Source organism: Haemorhous mexicanus, chromosome 2 (assembly GCF_027477595.1).
Source record: "Haemorhous mexicanus isolate bHaeMex1 chromosome 2, bHaeMex1.pri, whole genome shotgun sequence".
Lineage (NCBI taxonomy): Eukaryota > Metazoa > Chordata > Aves > Passeriformes > Fringillidae > Haemorhous > Haemorhous mexicanus.
Window position 1 is genome coordinate 58,025,514 of NC_082342.1, and position 19,235 is coordinate 58,044,748.

General features: G+C 38.9%; 1 protein-coding gene across 5 annotated transcripts in view; it reads right to left on the reverse strand.

The window, feature by feature from the left end:
* RNASEH2B (ribonuclease H2 subunit B) overlaps positions 1-19,235 on the reverse strand; it is a 43,371-nt gene that overhangs the window by 3,435 nt on the left and 20,701 nt on the right. For 2 of the 5 annotated variants that reach the window (XM_059838988.1, XM_059838987.1), the window contains exons 6-11: positions 14,209-14,273; positions 12,878-12,983; positions 9,708-9,786; positions 8,888-8,930; positions 3,789-3,869; positions 1,093-1,836 (exon numbers count right to left, since the gene is read on the reverse strand). In XM_059838988.1, coding sequence (XP_059694971.1) covers positions 1,729-1,836; positions 3,789-3,869; positions 8,888-8,930; positions 9,708-9,786; positions 12,878-12,983; positions 14,209-14,273 — 482 coding nt within the window. In that variant the 3' untranslated portion in view covers positions 1,093-1,728. Of the gene's footprint in view, positions 1-1,092; positions 1,837-3,788; positions 3,870-3,893; positions 3,997-4,697; positions 7,559-8,887; positions 8,931-9,707; positions 9,787-12,877; positions 12,984-14,208; positions 14,274-19,235 lie in introns of those variants that run through there. The other 3 variants (XM_059838990.1, XM_059838989.1, XM_059838991.1) reach the window with 3 other exon arrangements.

Genomic DNA, 19,235 nt, shown 5'->3' on the forward strand with positions numbered 1-19,235 from the left:
TCCCTTCTATCACATGAATTTGGGAGGTTGAGTGTGTTCCAGAATTTAACTCTTCCAGTTCATAACCACAATTGCTGGTTCTGGGCTCATCAAACACTATTTATTATCAGACATAATAATTCTGTAGATTTCCAAGTATTTTCCTCTATCTGGAATTCCAGCCATGCTGATCCTCTGTGCATTTGCAAACTACACCTGCCACTTTGTAAAAAAAGATCAGTTTGAAAGGCACACAAAACCCAACAAGAACTACAAAACGGCACCGAACACGTGGCAAGGTTTCTCTTTCATTTCTTTCTGGAAGAGAGTGCCACAGAGCTTTTTAACCTAACAGACACCATCGTAATCCAAGGGTTGTAAACGACAGCAAGTAAGTTGGAAGTGGAAAAATTACATAGTTACTCAAAAAGGGGGAATTCCTAATTCCTCTGAAACTCACATGATCAAGGGATACAAGCAGATTCTCTAATGAGCTGAAGTAGCAAAGACTGATGTGTTTTAAGAATGTCCTTCAAAAACACACATTGTAGTTGATCTACAGTAATGACTCAGTGCAACATCTGATGCATGACATTGATTATTGTGGAGAATTGGCTAGACCAGTAAAATTGATCCCAGTGACTCCATCTCTTTTTCAGTTCTGTGACTGAGGGAAGCCACAGCATCAGCTATCCCTCTAAATACACAGGAATACTCTGTAATGATGAAAGAACACAGAAAAGAGTGGGCAGTGCATTTTAAGTAACAGTCCTACCTTGTGCAAAACTTTGTAAAACTAAACCTTATCTAAGACACTCATACTTAAGCTTTTGAATCCAACGCCAAACAGGCTTCTTAAAAAAACCCCACCCATTCTTGCCTTTAAATCAATTTTTCCCTGATTATTTTTGTAAGGACCTCTTGACCTTGGAACTAAACATAAAAATACCCCTATATTGCTATGTGCTAAGAGATTTATCACGTAAAGCCAAAGAGATGCCAGAACTCTTTAAGGATTAAAATTTATATACAGGAAAATACCAAAAGCACTTAAAAAATGTGCTGAAACCCAACCTAGCTTTTGAAGCACACAGCAAATACAGCAAGCACAAGTTTGTTACACAAAGCACTTTATTGCATTACATGTACACTGACATTCATTGCCATTTGTTTCCAGCATATTGAAAACAACCCAAATCCCAATACAGAGAGTATCCTTGCCTTGATAAAATACCACCACTGACAATGCTTACATCAGCCCTTATATAAGGGTCAAAATAAAAATGCAATGATGCTAACCTACTCTGATGTAACACTGGGTAAAAAACTTCAGAAAATTTAAAAAAAATAACACACCTTATGAATTTAAGAAAAAAATCATCAAAGGTGGGCAAGTTCTCAGCCTAGAATGAAATGTAATGGAGAAAACTCTGTGGTGGGCTTGACTGGGCTAGCTCTAGAAGGAGCAGCAGCACAGTATAGTGCTCTGCTAAGCCTTGCTTCTAGCTCACAGCACCATGTTAATGCAGCTGAGCCATCTTCCCAATCCAGGCTGGAAAATCAGATATCATGGTACTGCCTTGCCTCACTAAGGCCCAACAGCTCTGCGCCCTGCCAGCTGACAGACCTCTCCATCACACTCGTACCCAGACATGCCCTGCATACACTACCCTAACAAAAAACTCCAGGAGATATCTTTAGCTTAACATAAAAATAACCACTGTATAAAATTTTTTCAAGAACAAGTCTTCATTTTGATGCTTTAGGTTTGGAGCTGAAGAAAGCAGAAATGGATTTCATTCCACTCTTATCAACTTTGGCCAGAGCCTTCTGTGCTGCAGACATCTTGGTGTTTCCCTGTGAGTGAAATGATAAACAGAAACAGTTAAACAGCAGCTCCATAGGGGGGAAACAGATGCTACAAACTCCTAAATACAGAAGTCAAGCAATAAGTTTAATTGCTTTTTTAGTATACGGCTGTAAAGATAATGTTATGCAGGCTTTGAATTGTAGGAGAAAAACTTTAAAAAGCAAATCTGAGATTATTCAAACTGAAGAATACTTGTCATGAATTACTTAACCTCAAACAAAGACAGAAAACAAACTACAAGGAGAAGGAGGTGAAACATCTCTCCTTTCTGCAGGATGAGGTATCCCAAATCAAACGTTTACTTTGGGATAATCCCTGAGTGTACATTTAGAGGAATAATGCATGCAATAGAACAGATGCATTCTGTACCCTCCGACTTAATCTCATGATTATGCTGTCAGCAGGCTGAATTACAGACCTGCATTACGGATGATGAATAATTCACACTGATTTACTATCAAAGACTATGCACAGTGAAATAAAGGGAAAAGAGATTAAGAACTAGGAATGAAGAAGGTAACTAACATTTCCAAAGCACTCTTGAGGCCACTGGGACAACTTCCCAGACTTCTACACCTAAAACACATTTTATGAACCACATTTTATAGAGCTGACCCCTTTTCTTTCCTGCATTTTAAAGCGTTACGTTTTAAATCTCAAGCTGCTTTCCCTATTAAGAAAACTTTGCATTGACCTTTCTTTATGATACTCCTCAGTCTGCAGGACTTCCCAATAACAGTACTTGGGATCAGCTAGATGGTTATGGATACGATGGAGATAGGCAACAACTGTATGACTGTCTATGTTACTCTACAAACAAAACCATTGCCAAAGTATTTTAAAAAGAGTAGTATGCTGTACAGAGTCCAAGGGCTATCTTTTCTTTCCCAGATTCTCTCATCAATGTGCGTTATTACTTCAGAAGTAAATCATATTTAATGTTAAAATGAATTATCTCACCTCAGTTTATTTCTATCTTCATGCTAAGTTCAAAGGCTATAGTATATAATGTGGGGAATGGGGAAACATGCATATTTAAACTATTTATCACCTTCACTTAGGGGGAAATCCTCTTACTTCCAAACTAGAACGTGCATGAGTACAAAAAAAACCCTGGGGTTTTGGGGGGAGGAAGGAATGCATCTGTCACCAGCTGCTTCTCTTTGCAAAGGGATAATGAGTAGTCAGCATTAGACTGAAGGTCACAAGACCAGCACAGCGGGCCTTTTTGGTTCCCCACGGGTTGGAGGAAGATTCATTTTCTTTCAATGTTCAGAGAAATAAGCCAGTACAAGCCTCACAACTTTGGCAAACATAGACAGGATCTATTTCTTTTCACATCTCTGTGGCTCTCCTAGGAATAGTACAGTGGCAGGCACCTCTGGACTCAGATTTGGATTGGCCTCCAAACATGCGTTGGAGCTGGCAATCAGTAAGTTCTTTGTTGACTTAACTTCATTAAGTTGACATAAGTAAGTGCACAAGCAATATTTCTAGGTAAAAATAAAGCCTGTCTTAGCATCCCTTGGAATTTAAATAAATGCTGCCATCTTCATTTCTTTTTTGAGTTACTGAAATTTACCAGTTGCTATCACTAAACCATAGGATTTCTCATCTCAGGATCTCAAAGAGCTTTGCAAACATTAGCCGAACACCTTAACACATCTGTCTGAGTCTGTGAGGCACACTGGTGACATACAGCCCAGCAGCAATAGCAAAACACAGTTCAGAATACGAAATTAAAACTGTCACATTAAACCTGAAAGAAAAGTTCAAGGAGATAAAATTACAGATGTCAGACAATTTTGTATTTGTTTTGTATTTGTGATGTGTTTTGAAGGAGAAAGTTAAGCACTCTGTGCTTGCTATTAATCTACACTCTGTATTTGCTACTAATCCACACTTCAGCAAAACATGTATGAATGCAAAGCTTGCTTACCTTCTTGGTTTTCAGATTGTCGCTGTTAAATTTAGTATAGTCTTCTTCTGGTTCCACAGGGACATCTGACAATTTCCTTTTCTGAAATGTTAGAGTGAGGAAGTTGCTCTGTCAACCACTTTTATGATGTACACACATGGAAGTTCAAAGTTTTGGCTTTAAAACGTAACCATAGCACCAAAACAGGACTGGCAATCAACTGAAGAATCTGCAGCAAGAGTGGAAGATTTCTGTCTGCAATCATCTTCTCTATATGTGAATATAAACCATCTTTACGGCATTCAGAAGAGAGCATTCAGTGTCAGGGGAAGCATTTTCTTCCTAGCCTTCTGAAGAATGACTGCTAGAAATCAGCCATGATTGTGACTTTGGTGTCAGTCTATTTAGAGAGCATTCTGGAGCAGCTGTTAGAAGTCAGTGCCTGACAGTCAAGGAACTGTGGTGCTCATGATCTCATGGACCTGTGCAGCACCTCCAGTGTTGTAGCTATCTGCCAACACATGTGGATCATCATCTAGTCTGTTGTCTGTTTGTTCATAACCTTTAGAATTTATTAGTTTCTACAGGCTGGCATCAGTGAAACACTGCCATAGCTCATTCATCACTTGAATCCAACAGTATATTATGAAAGTTTGACTCTGCAAGTACTGTGCGACTCTTAACTTCAGAAATAATGCACGTGAACGCTTCTAAGCACTCCACATGATCAGGCTGTAAAAATGAATATTTCTTTCCATAAACTGTGAGCATGTGTTTAGTTTAAAGGTGAAAATTTTCTGGTATGTTTCCAAAAGGGAAAAAAAAAAGTACGTAGTATTTTACAACACCGAATTTTTATTATTATTATATATCTGATATTACTACCCTGTCCTTAATATCCTGTGAAATCTAGACCGTGGCCTTCCCAGCTTTTGTGCCAAAGAGAGTGATTTTGCAAGCAACTTGGATGGTACCATACATTTTAAGATCCTGTTTTATTCATTTTGCTTATGGTGCTTCTGATATCTCTCTCTCTCTCTCCCCCTCCCTCTTCTGTTTGGCACAGAAGCCAGGTCTGCAGCCTAGATTTCTCAGCTCTTAGAACCAGATCCAACTGAAGCCTTTTCTTTTGATTTCAATGGAATCTGGATCAGCCTATTTAGAAGGCTGTTTACTGTGCTGTGATTACATTTTCAAATGACAATCTAATGAAGAATTACTTTTCTCCTCTTTTTGGAATCTGATAAACAAGTTTTTAAAACTTATAACAAAAATGTTTGCATTTCAGCAAAACATTTGCTGTTTAGTTGTAGCAAAGCCTACATATTCTTTGTAAATGTCTCTCATCATCTGCCAATAGCCAGACTCCCCGTGCTGACAAACTGGACAGTGCGATGATTACAACACAAGATCAACGGCTTACAATTAATACAAAGAACATGCAATTTTGATTTAATCATTAAATCACAAAGACCAGGCTGCACCCAGTTTGTTCTTGCTCAAGAAAGAGAATGTGTCGCTGCTTTTCGGCTGATCACTGAAGTTTCTACATCTTTCAGAGTTTAACGTAATGTCCAAACGTGCAATTATTTTTCAAAAACAGGAAATGCATGTTAGAACCTTATTTTGGAATAATCATATATAATGTCTGATGATACACCTTGCCCTCATGAAGAGAAATGTCAACACAAGTGATTAAAAACGGTCTAAAGGAGACAAAGTTTCCATGTATAAACCTACATTGCTCCTCTGAGATTGTGAAAAAAAGGAGTGTTTTAATCTCTGAAGTTGCAAGGACTTAAACACAGAAACATCATACACACCCTGGTCAGTGCTCTGGAAATTAATCAGATCCTCAGCAAGGTCTCACTACCCAACAACTGAACAGTTTTAAGCCTCATTTCCTCTGCAACCAAACTGCTGAAATAAAACTGCTTTTAAAAATAGATTCTCAGAACTATCCCAGCGGTATAAAAGCTATTCGTACACAATATGGAATGTACATCACATGCAGTTTAATACAGTTGTTTTAACATGCTTATATAGCTAATGACTATCAGTTGGCTCCTGATGTGGGCTTAATATTTCTTACAACACATAAAGATAATTCTTAACTGAATCAAAGGGCCAAGTAACTGTGCAGCCAGAACAACTGTCCAGCCACATGGAAATAACATATCTCTGGATATCCATTGGAAAACAAATGCTATTAATAACAGTAGGGCTCAATTATTCCTCTATGTGCTAGCTGACATGCTGCTAAACAGAACAGTCACTGAACGAGCCAGAAATGAGGGTTTTTTTAGACTTTGTTTCACTAAGTAGCAGGGACACTGCAGGAAAGGCCAGCGTGGTATGCAATCTCATTTCAGCAGACAGAGGCTGCCCAGTTCAAATTAAATGGAAAGGATTATCCAAAGTGGGGTTATTGGTTCTAGGGGGGCAAACTTTGCAAACCCTATGCCTCACTTGTCTGAGGCAAAGCAAAGGGACTTCATGTGTGAGGAAGACATTTGGAAGGTAAAAGAAAAAGACTGAAGAAGTGATTTTGGATCTTCTACTTCAAACAAGGTGAAAATCTTGGAGGAAAAAGCTTTTCAGACTAAACACTATAAATGTGGCTCCTTGCTCACACAGATGCACACACATTCCACCACCCCCTATCCATCCCCCAAAAAATCCAACTGACACTAGGTGTAAGCAGAAGTCTCTAATGAATGGGTGGAAAAAAGACTGGGGGAAAGGAAATATCAAAAAAAAAATCAGTTTAGGGGTCAGGTAATCCTGGGACTAAGTGAGAACTGCCAAAAAGTCAAGCTGAGTTAGACCTTGGAAAGGAAATTAAAACAAACAGTACAAGGTTGTTTAGCCACAGAGGCAAAAAGGGAATTAAAAAAGAGAAAGTGAAGCTGCTGTACTGTAGGGATTGGATAGATATTGAAGTTAACCTATGTGTGGACCCAAAATGGAAGAAGTCTTTTGCCTCAGAACATCATTTTCAATAAAAATAAAGAGGTTAAGCACAGGGGCAGAAGAAAGAATAGAAATCACTCTATTCAAGACAGAAGTAAAACTCAATATGCTGATCCAGTTGGAAGACCGCATCAGAAGCCACAAGATGAGAGCCAGAACCTGGCATATGTTCTATCAGGCAGGGACCATATTAGTGCAGAATAGCCACAGACCCATCTCTAATATAAGAAGGAAGAAAAGGCAATAGTAGGACTCAGGAGAAGAGAGTGGGGAAAAAAGTGAAAGAAGGAAGAATAATTAAAGAGTAAATGAAACACAGAATCACAGAGTGGTTTGGCTTTGAAGGGACATTAAAGATCATCTAATTCCAACCCTCCTGCCCTGGGCAGGAATACCTTCCACTAGACCAGGTGGCTCAGAGCCCCATCCAACCTGGCCTTGAACACTGCCAGGGATGGAAGCTCACACATCTCTGGGCAACCTGTTCCACTGTATCACTACCTTTAAATCTAATTTAAACCTACATTCTCTCTCAGCTTAAGGTCATTGCCTCTTGTCCTGTCACTACATGCCCTTGTAAAAAGTTTTCTCTCCAGCTCTCCTGTAGCCCCCTTAAGGTACTGGAAGGTACTCTAAGGTCTCCCTGGAGCCTTCTCTTCTCCAGGCTAAACAACCCAAACTCCCCCAGTAGGTCTCAGCCTAAAACCAAAACAAGGTAATGCCTGCTAACTTGCCTTTATTTTCTCAAATATAACACATTTTCTGGTGACAGAATGTGAAGGATTGCCAGAGGATTTGACATGGTGCCACTTAAGCAGCTGAAATTACAAAAAAAAAAATACTGCATAAGAAGTTAAAGGTAGGTGAAGAATTGGGAAAAAGGGAAACAAAGGCAAATAATGCAGAAAGGGATGTCCTTGAATCAGATGGAGATTACTAGTTAATTACTAATTGAAGATAATAACAGAATGCTAACATTTGCTGAATGTACACCACTGAGTAGCATTATGAAGACCTAAAGAGCCTTCAACACTGTGTAAAAAAGTCAGGGAACCTTCAAGACTGGAAACATTAAAACCAGATTAAATGTACAGAAGAAGTAAAAGGTCATGTACACAGAAACTAACTGCATGAATTTCTTGTAAATCTGAGAACTGATCAAGTAAAAACTGCAGTGGAAAAAAAAAACCCAACTGTGTGTCTTAACTATTCACAGCACAACAAAGAGCCATCTGATCAAGCATCAATAGAGGCAAATGGGATTCTAGTCTGTAATGGGACAAAGTATTTCTAGTTGGGAAATGGGAAGACAAGATGGGAAGAATGCCATCATATTGTATGAGTAAAGTTTTTATCAGAAATAATTACACATTTTTCTGGTCACCTGCTTTGAAACAATTGACTTAATCTTGGAGTAGGTGTAAAGAAATGTTTCCACAATGAGGGAATGGAGAACCCACCTCACACAAGAAATTGGCTTCTCAAAATGAAAACACAAAGCATGTATGTTTTCCCTTTACACATTGAAAGAACTAATGTTAGGGAGGGAAAGGAGCCATTTCAATTTTAAAAAACAATGATAAAGTTAGCACAAAAGGGCAGGGGAATAAATTGGCCATGAATAAATTCAAGGTGGAATTTACAGAAAGGTTTCTGAGCATCAGAGGAATGAGGTTATAGAACACTCTTCCAAGAGAAGTAATGGAAATAAAAAATCCTAATGAGACTTACAGTGAAGAATGGTCAATGTATGAGAGATTATTCAACATGGTTGTCTGGGAATCCATGACCCAGGAGGTCCCTTTTAGGGTCCTCATAAATTATGTATGAAAGAAAACCTATGAGGTCATATTGTCCCATCAACCTCAATAAAAATAAATAAGCAAAACACGTATGAAAAAGACGGTTGACCAAAACCATAAAATATGCCTCTGTTCTTCCCTCCCCTTTTTTAAGCAGAAAAACCAACCAAAATATTCCTTATTAAAAATATGAGTTATCTGGTAAATTTCTTGAGCTTGTTTCAGACTGGCTTTTCACAAGGCCACCTTACTTAATGTATTGTACCCAGTGCTTGGTCTGGTCCAGTTTCCATAATAACTCAGAAAAATTAACTTACATCTATCAATATCCTAATGATCTCCTACCTTCACTGGTGGCTCTGGTGCTGGGCTTCTAAGTTCTGGGAGCCTGCAGAACAAAAGATTTTAAATTAAAAATAAAGAGAGATGAATTGCGCAACCTAAAGTTTGGAAATCCTTCTTCATGAATGCTGCTTTGGTTATCAGCTGCTCACACATGGCAAGCACTTGCAAAAAAAAGCAGCTCGTGGACTGTGTTTCTGACTTATGAAACTGTTCGGCTATGGAGCTTCAGGCTGCAAATTGCAAACTGTTCCAATGGCCACCATAACAGCAGCCTTTGAACAGAACTGATGAGTAGGGGCAGAGTCCCAGTGATGATCCAAGCCAAGTCTGCTGCTGGCAGGGAACACCAGGATGAGGTTGACTCACCCTCCAGATTTAAATACAAACTAACACAGGTGAGATAAATAAGTCAAACCGAAGCAGCACTGAGTGAGTAGGGAAAAGGAAAGAGGACTGGGGATGAAGACTCAATTCCTGGCTCTGCTGTTTGTGCTTGACAATTCTGGACAAACTGTTCTTTTGGATTTTCCTCCCACTTGCTTTCAAAAAGGATACATTACTCAGGGTTTCATCAAGCAACAGTGGTAACAGACGTATCCGACTTTAACATTACATCTCCCCCAGCTCACAGTTCTTAACAGCAGAGGAAAGCCAAAAAATAACCCATAATCCACATTTGAAAAATCACATTTCAAGTGTGGCAAATACAATCTCATTGTGTCATTCACTGCAACCTTGTTGAACAAATCTCAGTATTCAACAGAAATGACCAAATGGACATTAATCCATGCCATGTAAAGCTATAAGGAACAATACTCACCCCAAGTGTTTTAACAACTCCTTACTCAGATCTTCAGGAATATACTCTGATATTAACCCATGGGCATACCGTACATAGTCTTCAGGAAGAGGTCAGGGAGTGGGAAGGAGGAGAAAAAGAACATTCAGGTTACATAGTCACGTTGCTTTAGCCATGTTGCATGTGCTACCATGAGGCACAAGGCTGAATCACTCACAGCAGAATCCTAATGGATACACTGTGATGCTTCTCTGCCTTGAGTAGTTTATATTATATGACACTTGTAGGTTTATTTAAAAAGTAAAGACTTACTACACTCACTTTGTCAGCACATGTTATTAATATCTGCTGCATGTACTTTACAAAAGCTGTTCACTTTCTGAGAGTACTAGATATCATGTATTTTTCCGAAGAAATTAAATTTTAAAAACCTGCAAAAGTAAAAAGCTGACTCAACAGAACATGCAATCATTAATTTTAAAGCATCTGGATCTTACAATTATTTGGCAAGGGCTTCAGTACTAAAGAACATTTTCTGGCTTCAACTGAAAACAATTAGATGAGACAATGAGTCTATTTCAAAGTCTTGTACTTAATTTTCAGTACTTTATAGAAAATGCCAAGGCCTATCTAAACATCACTGGCAAGACAGGATAATTATCTGTGGAAATATGAACTACTAGAAGCTGTTTTCAGTACAGGGCACTCCTGCTATAAACGTTCTTCTGAGAGACTGGGGGGAAAAAAAGTGACCCTTTTATAACACAAAGTCCCAAACCAGATCTTTTCCGGTCACGTTCTACACAAGCACTTACTGATCGTGGGCTGGACTTTTTAAACTTGCTGTTGTTGAGGCTGCTAGGGAGTAACTGCACCCATGCACAGGAAGCATTTGCCAGACAGATATTAAGCTAAAATCTCCCCTCTGAATTCCAACTCCAACAGGCCAGTTTATCTGCTCATATGCTTCCACACTTTGACAGTTCAGAAGCACATGGCATAAGGTGGCAAAAAGCTTTTACTTTAGTGCCAGAGATAAATTTATCTTTTTTTCCCATTTTCTCTATTTTTAACCTGAAAAGCCCAGTGTAAACTGGCATTGAAGGAGAAAGCATTAACAAACTGACGGCAGCATACGCATTTCAGCTGTACTGATAATAAATTCTTACTATCACTTATCTGCACTTCTCCTTCCTTCACTGCCCAGATTCAAAGATTTTTCACTCTTTAAGTCTACTTTGGGGTCAGGAGAGAACAAGAAATAATTCCAACTCAAGACAATTTTACCTCAGCACTTTATATGTCCAATTTATTGCTTAAGAAAAATATTCCAATCATTTCGTTCTTTGCATTATGACACTGAATGGTGAGTCCAAATCAACTGCTATTATTTCACACTATATACAAAATACATTCCCTTTGCATTTCTGACTTGAAGCAAGCTTCACTGACTTCCTTTACCAATTTAAAAATACCATCATTTGCCTCCTATGGAGTCTGTGTTCTTACACCAGCCTATCTTTGTTATTAATCTTTCATCAAACATCAGGAATATTGCACACCTCCCTTCTTTGTCTTCTGAATGAAATAGTCAAGTCCCATATGATAAACCTCTCCTACTTCCCTTTTTGGTATCATTATATCCTCCCCTATTTTTGCCTTACAGTATCTGTAGATGCTAACTACATATACCCACCTATTTTTAAGGTGCTGGAATTTCATAATACCTCAATGAAAACAATTCTGTACAGAAATAAATTGCACTGTCACAGCAGTGAAAATCAGACAAGAAAATGAGTCTTACTAGAAATAAGTGTTGAGTAATGCCCATTTGACTTCCTGTCATACACCTTGCCACATGCAGTGGGACTACCTCCAAAACTCACTTACTTCAGACCCCAGTATTCCCAATTTCAATGCTGCTCTCTCAAATATGAAAACCCAAGGTTTTTAAAAAGACTACTATAATCATGTCACCACAAATAAAGAGCAAGGTGGAAAAAAACCCACTGCAGATGAAATATGCAATTATAAATTTCAGAGAAAAAGTACTTAAGCATAGTCAAGATGGTTGTTGCCAGGACACTTTCCCCTTTCCTTAAAAAAGCAGGGGTCGGGAATAAGATGAAAAGCTACCATGAAGTTAAAGTCACAACTTTTGCAACTTTATCTCTTTTTAAAAACCATATATTAGAATCTCTGTTCTATAAAATTGTCTATTTGCTTTGTAAATCTCATTCATGTTGTTTCTTTTGATATCATGACTTGGTAGCTCATTTTCCACTTTGTCAGCAAGCTGCTTTGTTTCCCCGTAATTTTCAATAGCATGAAGACTTCTGAATGTTTTTGTAATAAGAAACAATTTGCCTTGGTTCATCTTGCTCTAAAGTGTTCTTAATTTTCATTAACATTTGAAGATTTTATTCTGAGTCCATTTTCAGGTTTCTCTACAGAATTTTGTGTCAGCAGCATTCAGGACATCGCCCTCCCCATTAAAATGGTGACTAGAAGCAAACAGGATCCCACCAGACGTTTTGGTAACAGGACTGTTATAATTTAATACACATATTATCAAAATTTTGCCCTTAATAATTACACATTTGTGCATATGTAGTGGGTTGAGGATGGTAAAATGCCAGTGCACCCACAAAAATCATCCAACTCACACATTTGTTGCATAAAGTAATGTTTGGACCAGAAGCCTTTTCTCTGTGACCATGACTTCCTAAGATTCCTTCACCCTTTTGAAGAATTCTATGAATGCTAATATTCTATGCATCCTAATAAAAATAATAATGAAAAGAAGCATGTTCTAATACAGACACACTTACTGGGTGGGAGCTCATATACATTATAAATATGCATCCTATTCTTTAACACAGCCTCAGTTCAGCAAAGCACTTCAGCATACACTTCACTGTGAAAAATGTTTCCTCCTTGAACCATGAAGAAGCTAAGAGAACCCCAGCTGAGACCATTGTAATTGTTAATTACAATGTCGTCTGATGAAGACAGCAAAGAACTTGGAAAAGCCAAGGCACAGAGTCACAACTTATATGGAATTTTCTGTACAGGGTATAAATTTACTGCAAAGGCCAATTTCAATATATTTTAGTTTCTAATCATGTGTTTTATCTCTGCTTATGTGACTTCACAAAAATGGAATTCATTATGATGTTTAGTTTTCTTACCTTCCTGAGCATCTGTGATCTGTTTACTGTTGATAAATGTACTTGCAAGCACCCTTTCACCTACTGATATATTGTTGCTTTTAAGTGCTTTCACTGTTTGATTAACCTACAGAAAACCAAAGAATGAAATGCCTGTATCAATATTGTTATGCACATGTTAATGCAGTGACAAAGCTCTTGTAATTTTGTTTCAAGCATATAAAACACTCAAGTTATGGACTGTGGTGAAATTTAATATACATTTGTAATGACTAGCAGATGAGCTCAAAAAACCCAAAGAAACTAGCATGTCTTTGAACATGTTGCCTTGGCAACACAGCACCACTTTTGCAGCACCCTAAGATGAGCTGAGCTACTCAGACTCAACAGCCATGATTATACAGGTGAGAAATACACCTGCTCAGAGAACACTCCTGAGCTCAGCAGTATGGCAAAGGCGGTCCTGGTGGAAATCATAGATTAAAGATTTTACATGGCACTGATGTCCTGGATCCAAGAGAGAGAGAACTGTCAGATGAACGTATTTTCAACAACACAAACAGGTACCTGTTCACGTGTAAATATTCAGCTAATCATTGCAAAATAGGTATTCATTCCCATACCTCATCACAGCAGAAAGTGGACCAGATTTTGTGCTTGTATTGATTAATATAAATGACAAGGCCTCCTCATCATCTGATGCACACCCTCTTTTTCTATAGAGCAGCATCATATTAAGGGCACATGTGCATGAGTAAAATGAAATTCACCTTCTTTATACCAAAACAAAGACCCCATCAAGCTTAGCTTTAACACTGGTTTATTTCTGGCAAACTCTACAGACCTCTTGAACAGCATGACTGGATCAGGAAAATAGCAACCAAACCAGGACCATTCTGAGTAAACTCTGCCAAAACTTTAGGAAACACATTTGTAGCATAAAACCAAGGCAGTTCTGTCCAGCTTCAAAGCACAGAAGAATTTAGAAACTGTAACAACTAAAACTCTCCTCTAGCCCATCTACAAAAGGGACAAAGCAAAAGCAAGCCCCTCACCTTATGCAAAGCCCACAGCAATAAGCTGACAGCTTCTTCTTCCTACCCACACCCCATATAAGCCCCTTTCATGGCCAGTCCCGTCAAAAAGAGAAATGCAACAAGCTTGTTAATATCTCTAACACCTGATCACATTCCCAAGTGGAGCAACTTTACTGTGATGTCTGTCCTTCTTGGACAGGACACATACCTTGAACTGAGGCACAGCACATGGCTCCAATGCAAATATGGACAAGCTAAAAAGCATTTCCATTTAAAAAATATAGCAATTTTTAAAGCAAAAGGGAAACACAATACCTTTTTCTTTAACCACTTCAGTGTCTTCTCTTGGCTGTATTTGTGGAATTTCTGACCACCAATCTCTGAGAGAAAACAAGCAAGGGGAAAAATGTCATGTCTGGTTTGGATTGCATTTTCAATACCTTTAAAATCTTTTAACTTGTAGATAGAATACAAATGTTAATTTGCATTTTGCACATGTTTGATATCAGGGCAATAAGTCTAAAAAATATTGGAAGCAAAAAAAAAAAAACCAAAAACCAAAAAAACAGACTGAGCTGATATAAACAAGTCTGGACAATCTGACAGTTCTTTAATTAGGACCTAATCTACCAAAGCAACAGATTTTATTTATTTAGGTGTAATCCTGGGTTCTCTTACTCACTAAGACCTTGTAGTTTCACTTCACCTTCACTGCCCTGTGTCCCCAGACCGGTGATTTTTACTACATATCTCATAACACAAAATGTTGGTTCCACAATTTCCTTTTTTTTTTTTTTCTTTTTTTTTTAATCAACAGCTTATCTTAAATCTTTATGTACTGGATTTCAGCACCTAGTAAGAGACCAAGACAGAAAGTTGGTTACTCTCCATCCACCACCTCTTCTAGAAACCCTTTCCCTATCTGTTCTCGTCTCTCATGTCAGAGTGACTAAAGCAGAATTTTTACTTCTATCCCCCTTTTACATAATTCAATATAATGTTAAAAGAAAATACAGAATCCAAAATAGTGAAACTCACTCCTTGTGGGAGGAAGTACATGATTCACTCATGATTTATGGAGCAATACAAATTAACTTGATGATCTAAGAATTCTGGAGAGTGCTTTCCCTGCAATAACGAGGGCATCAAGAGCACTTGCTATTCACATGTGATCTGGAGATACGTGAGTTCAAAACACCCAGGCAAAAGAGAAAATTATAAAGGCTCAGGGAAATTTCAGCATAAAAATTAAGTGTTAACTCACAGAAAGCTACATTTGGGAAATGGAATCAGATGCCTAATAAGATTTCACAGGAGACTTTGGAGACTGATGCTTCAGTCCTTTTCTTTAACAGGTATTTCAGTAAGTTTTGATCTCCTGCATACCATTCCCATAAATACCTACATCTGTTTCATGTAATTTACTGATACAGTGTCATATTCCAACACTCATTTCATGGATTTTCCTTCTCCCCTGGCAAACAACAACATATTATTTATGATTCCTTCAGCATTTCCTTCTTTGGGGTTTATCTTGGCTCTTCCAAATTGCATACAAACAGTGAACTATTATGTGCTCTTTCTGCATGCATGGCAGGGGGTATGGAGAGGTCAAGGAAAGCTGTTTGCAAGATAAAAGTTTAAATCTGTCTCAATAGTTGTATAACAGCAAAATACAAAAATTCTTCAGAGCAAAAATGAAAAAATACACTAATTAACACTTTCCTTAATGATGAGCTGCAGGTAAAACAATTAGCTGTGACATTGTTGGCTGCAGACTTTAGGACTTAGAAACTTCTAAATGGCTCTGAAAGAAAAGGAGCAGAAAATGGAGAAACTCTCTGGATACTTGAACCTGCTTCTCAAAGGGCTAACATGGTCTGGATTCAAGCACAGTGAGTACAATTCATGGATTCCTCGCTTATCTACGAAAGTTCGAGGAAGGGACATCCTCTGGGCACCATCCCCCAACCCATGCTGAAAAGTAATTCTAGTCTGGATTCCCAGGCAGACTCCCCCACAACAGCATGATTCAGAGTGACTCAGGGAAAGGAAATGTAGAACTGTGAAGCCATTTTCATTAAAACATGTGAAAAATAATTACACTGAACCCTTCAGAGATCACTTTGTTTGAAAATATTTTGTGTGCTTGACAGTTTTGTCTATTAAACCCTAGAAACTGACAATATTCAAGACCTCTGAAGAATTAAAGTGAGTTATGAAAGTCACAAACTGCTGACAAAAGGATTCAATATTGGAACGTGGATTTAACATGTGATGCACATTTGATATTGGTGAGAGTTAGTGACTACGTTTGATAATATGAGTATATATTGGAAAGCCTTTTGTTCCCTAATGTGTCTGGTGCCTATAAAACTGGTCTGAGACATCTGGAAAGATTGGGTTTGAGAAATACAGATGGAATATAAGTGGTTCTACAATTAAATAATATGTTCAGTGATCGGGTAATCGCTATGTAGACTTGGAAGTTTCCCTGATGTATTGTTGAGCAAACTGCCTAAAGCACATTTTAAAATCCATTTTCTCAGTGTTTTCCATAACTCTGAAACTTATAGGGCCCCTTTTTTCCTACCTCCTGGGAATACAAGCTTGGCAATATTATTTAGTTCTTCTAATCAGGTAAGTTTTCTTGGCTCTTCATGTTAATCACATCAGACAAGATCATAGTGCAGCTTTTGCCTTGCAAAATGAAACAAAAGAGTAACACTCTAGAACTGGAATTCATAACCCTTTCTTAAACCTTCTCTACTGTACATTCAATCCAATGTCAGAATTTATTAGCAAACAACCTGCCTCACCCAGACTTAGTGGGCTGTAACACACCCTTTCCACAACTACTAAAGCAGGTAATACAGAATTTAATTCAACTAAATGAATTTTCAGTGCCCTTTAAGAATGAGGCCAAGGAAGGTGGATTTTCTGCTAATTCAGTAAGTGTAAACTGTGAATGCTCTGGGGTAAGAATTTCTTCGACAGATGTTAAAAGTCTTAAGACTAAATGAAGAGTGAAATAATTATGTTGTTAAGTTCTGTCAAGCAGAACAGAGCTGCAGAAGCCTTAATGCAACTGGTATTTCTTGCCCTAATGCTCTACTCCTAAAATGAGAAAGGCTACAAAGTGGACAACAGCTCTTAAGAGCCAGAAAAGAGTGAGTACCTGAAGTCATAATGCTGGTATTTTTTACAAGCAATAAAAGACATGAGAATATGAAACACATAGAAGTGGATTAAACAGAAAGGTGATGTGTGCATGACAGGCAAGCAAGTGCCAATGGGTTTGTTGCATAACAGTACTCTTGGTGTTCTATAAAAACAAAGAAATCCTAAGAACAAGCCCCACTGTAACCCAATCCAAACCTGAACAAGAAAAGAAGTAGCATGTACATGCAGGTACATGCCTGGGAAAATCCAAGAACATCACACAAAGCTGATGAGTGCGTGTGGGTACAGCTTTTATGACAAAAGCATTGTTGTCCTCACATTTCAAAACAAAACCCAAGAAGTGAACACACCTTTAACAGCTAATACAATTTGTTGGCAAAATGAGACAAACTTATGGGTGTACATAATAGACTACTTACAATGGAAAAAACCAAACAGTGAAGCATCTTCACTACTGTCTAACAGAATACAGTTTATAGGAGGATGCTCCCAGATGGATAATAACTGCAAATACAGTATCAGAATGGATACAGAAGTTACACCAAGACACAAGATCTTGTCTATAGCAAACACTTTTTTAAAAAGTTTTGTTTTGGGAACATAAATACTGCCCAAAGGCTGTACTGTTGTTTGGAGGAAGTGCCCCTTCAAAAAAATATTCCAGACCTTGACCTAAGTTCCTAGGTAGCTCAAGTATGACAGCTGAAAGGATATGTCTCCATTTTTCTCCTTCGGAGATGGGCAACCAACCTGACCTCCATTATGATAATGTGACCTCCTTAGTGGATGAGGGAAAGGCTGTGGATGTTGTCTATCTAGACTTCTGGAAAGCATTTGACACTGTCTCTCACAGCACTGTCCTACAGAAGCTGGCAGCTCATGGCTTGGACAGGTACTCTCTGCACTGGGTAAAAACCAGTCTGGATGGCCAGGCAAAGAGAATTGTGTTACATCAACTGGCAGTCAGCCAGCCAATTCTTTATCTACTATCCTTATCAATGATCTGTATGGGGGGATTGAGTGCACCCTCAGTCAGTTTACAGACGACAGCAAGCTGGGCAGGAGCGTTGATCTGCTGCAGGGTAGGAAGGCTCTGCAGAGGGATCTGGAAAGGTTGGATTGATGAGCTGAGACCCAATGGCATGAGGCTCAACATGGACAAATGACAGGTCCTGCACTTGGGTCAACAAACAACAAACCTCTGCAGCAGGGGCAGAGTGGCTGAAAAGCTGCTCAGCAGAAAGGGATCTGGAGGTGCTGGTCAACAGTGGCTCCACATGAGCCGGACTGTGCCCAGGTGGCCAAGAAGGCCAATGCACCCTGGCCTGTATCAGGTATAGCGTGGCCAGCAGGACCAGGGCAGTGACTGTCCCCATCAGCACTGATGAGGCCACACCTCCAGTTCTGGGCCCTTCACTACAAGAAGGACATTGGGGTGCTGGAGTGTGTCTAGAGAAGGGCAGTAGTGCTGTAAAGGGTCTGGAGCACAAGTCTGATGAGGAGCAGCTGAAGGCGCTGGGGGTGTTTACTTGCAATGAGGCTCAGGGGGGCCCTTATTGCTCTCTACACCTAACAGAAAGAAAAAGGAGTTGCATTGAAGTGGGGGTTGGTCTCTTTTGCCAGGTCTCAAGTGAAAGGACAAAAGGAAACGGCCTTAGGTTGCACCAGGAGATGTTCGCATCAGGTATTAGAAGAATTTGCTCACTGAAAGGGTGGTCAGGCCTTGGAATAAAGTTCCCAGGTCAGCGGCGGAATCCCAGTCTCTGGAAGTGTTCAAGAGGAGACTGGGTGTGGCACTTGGAAATATGGTTTAGGAGTGATTACGGTAGTGCTAGGTTGACACTTGGATTGACAATCTTGAAGGTTTCATCCAACCTTGATGATGGTGTCATTCTGCACACGGAAGTTTAACAGCTCTTCTCTCACCCTGGCTACCATGTTACACAACTTGTGGGGCACAGCATTTGCCTGAAAGCTTAAAAATACTTTTTAATGGAAATACTAGTCACTTCATGAGAAGGCAAAAAGGGTTTTGCTTTTCAGATGCACCTGTCCTAGAGAAGCCTTCTCAAAAGTCAGAACTCACCCAAAGAAAAAGATTGTTAGGTCCAAAATGATACAAAATGTAACTAAATGTTTCCATAGGCTCTTTTGGAAAT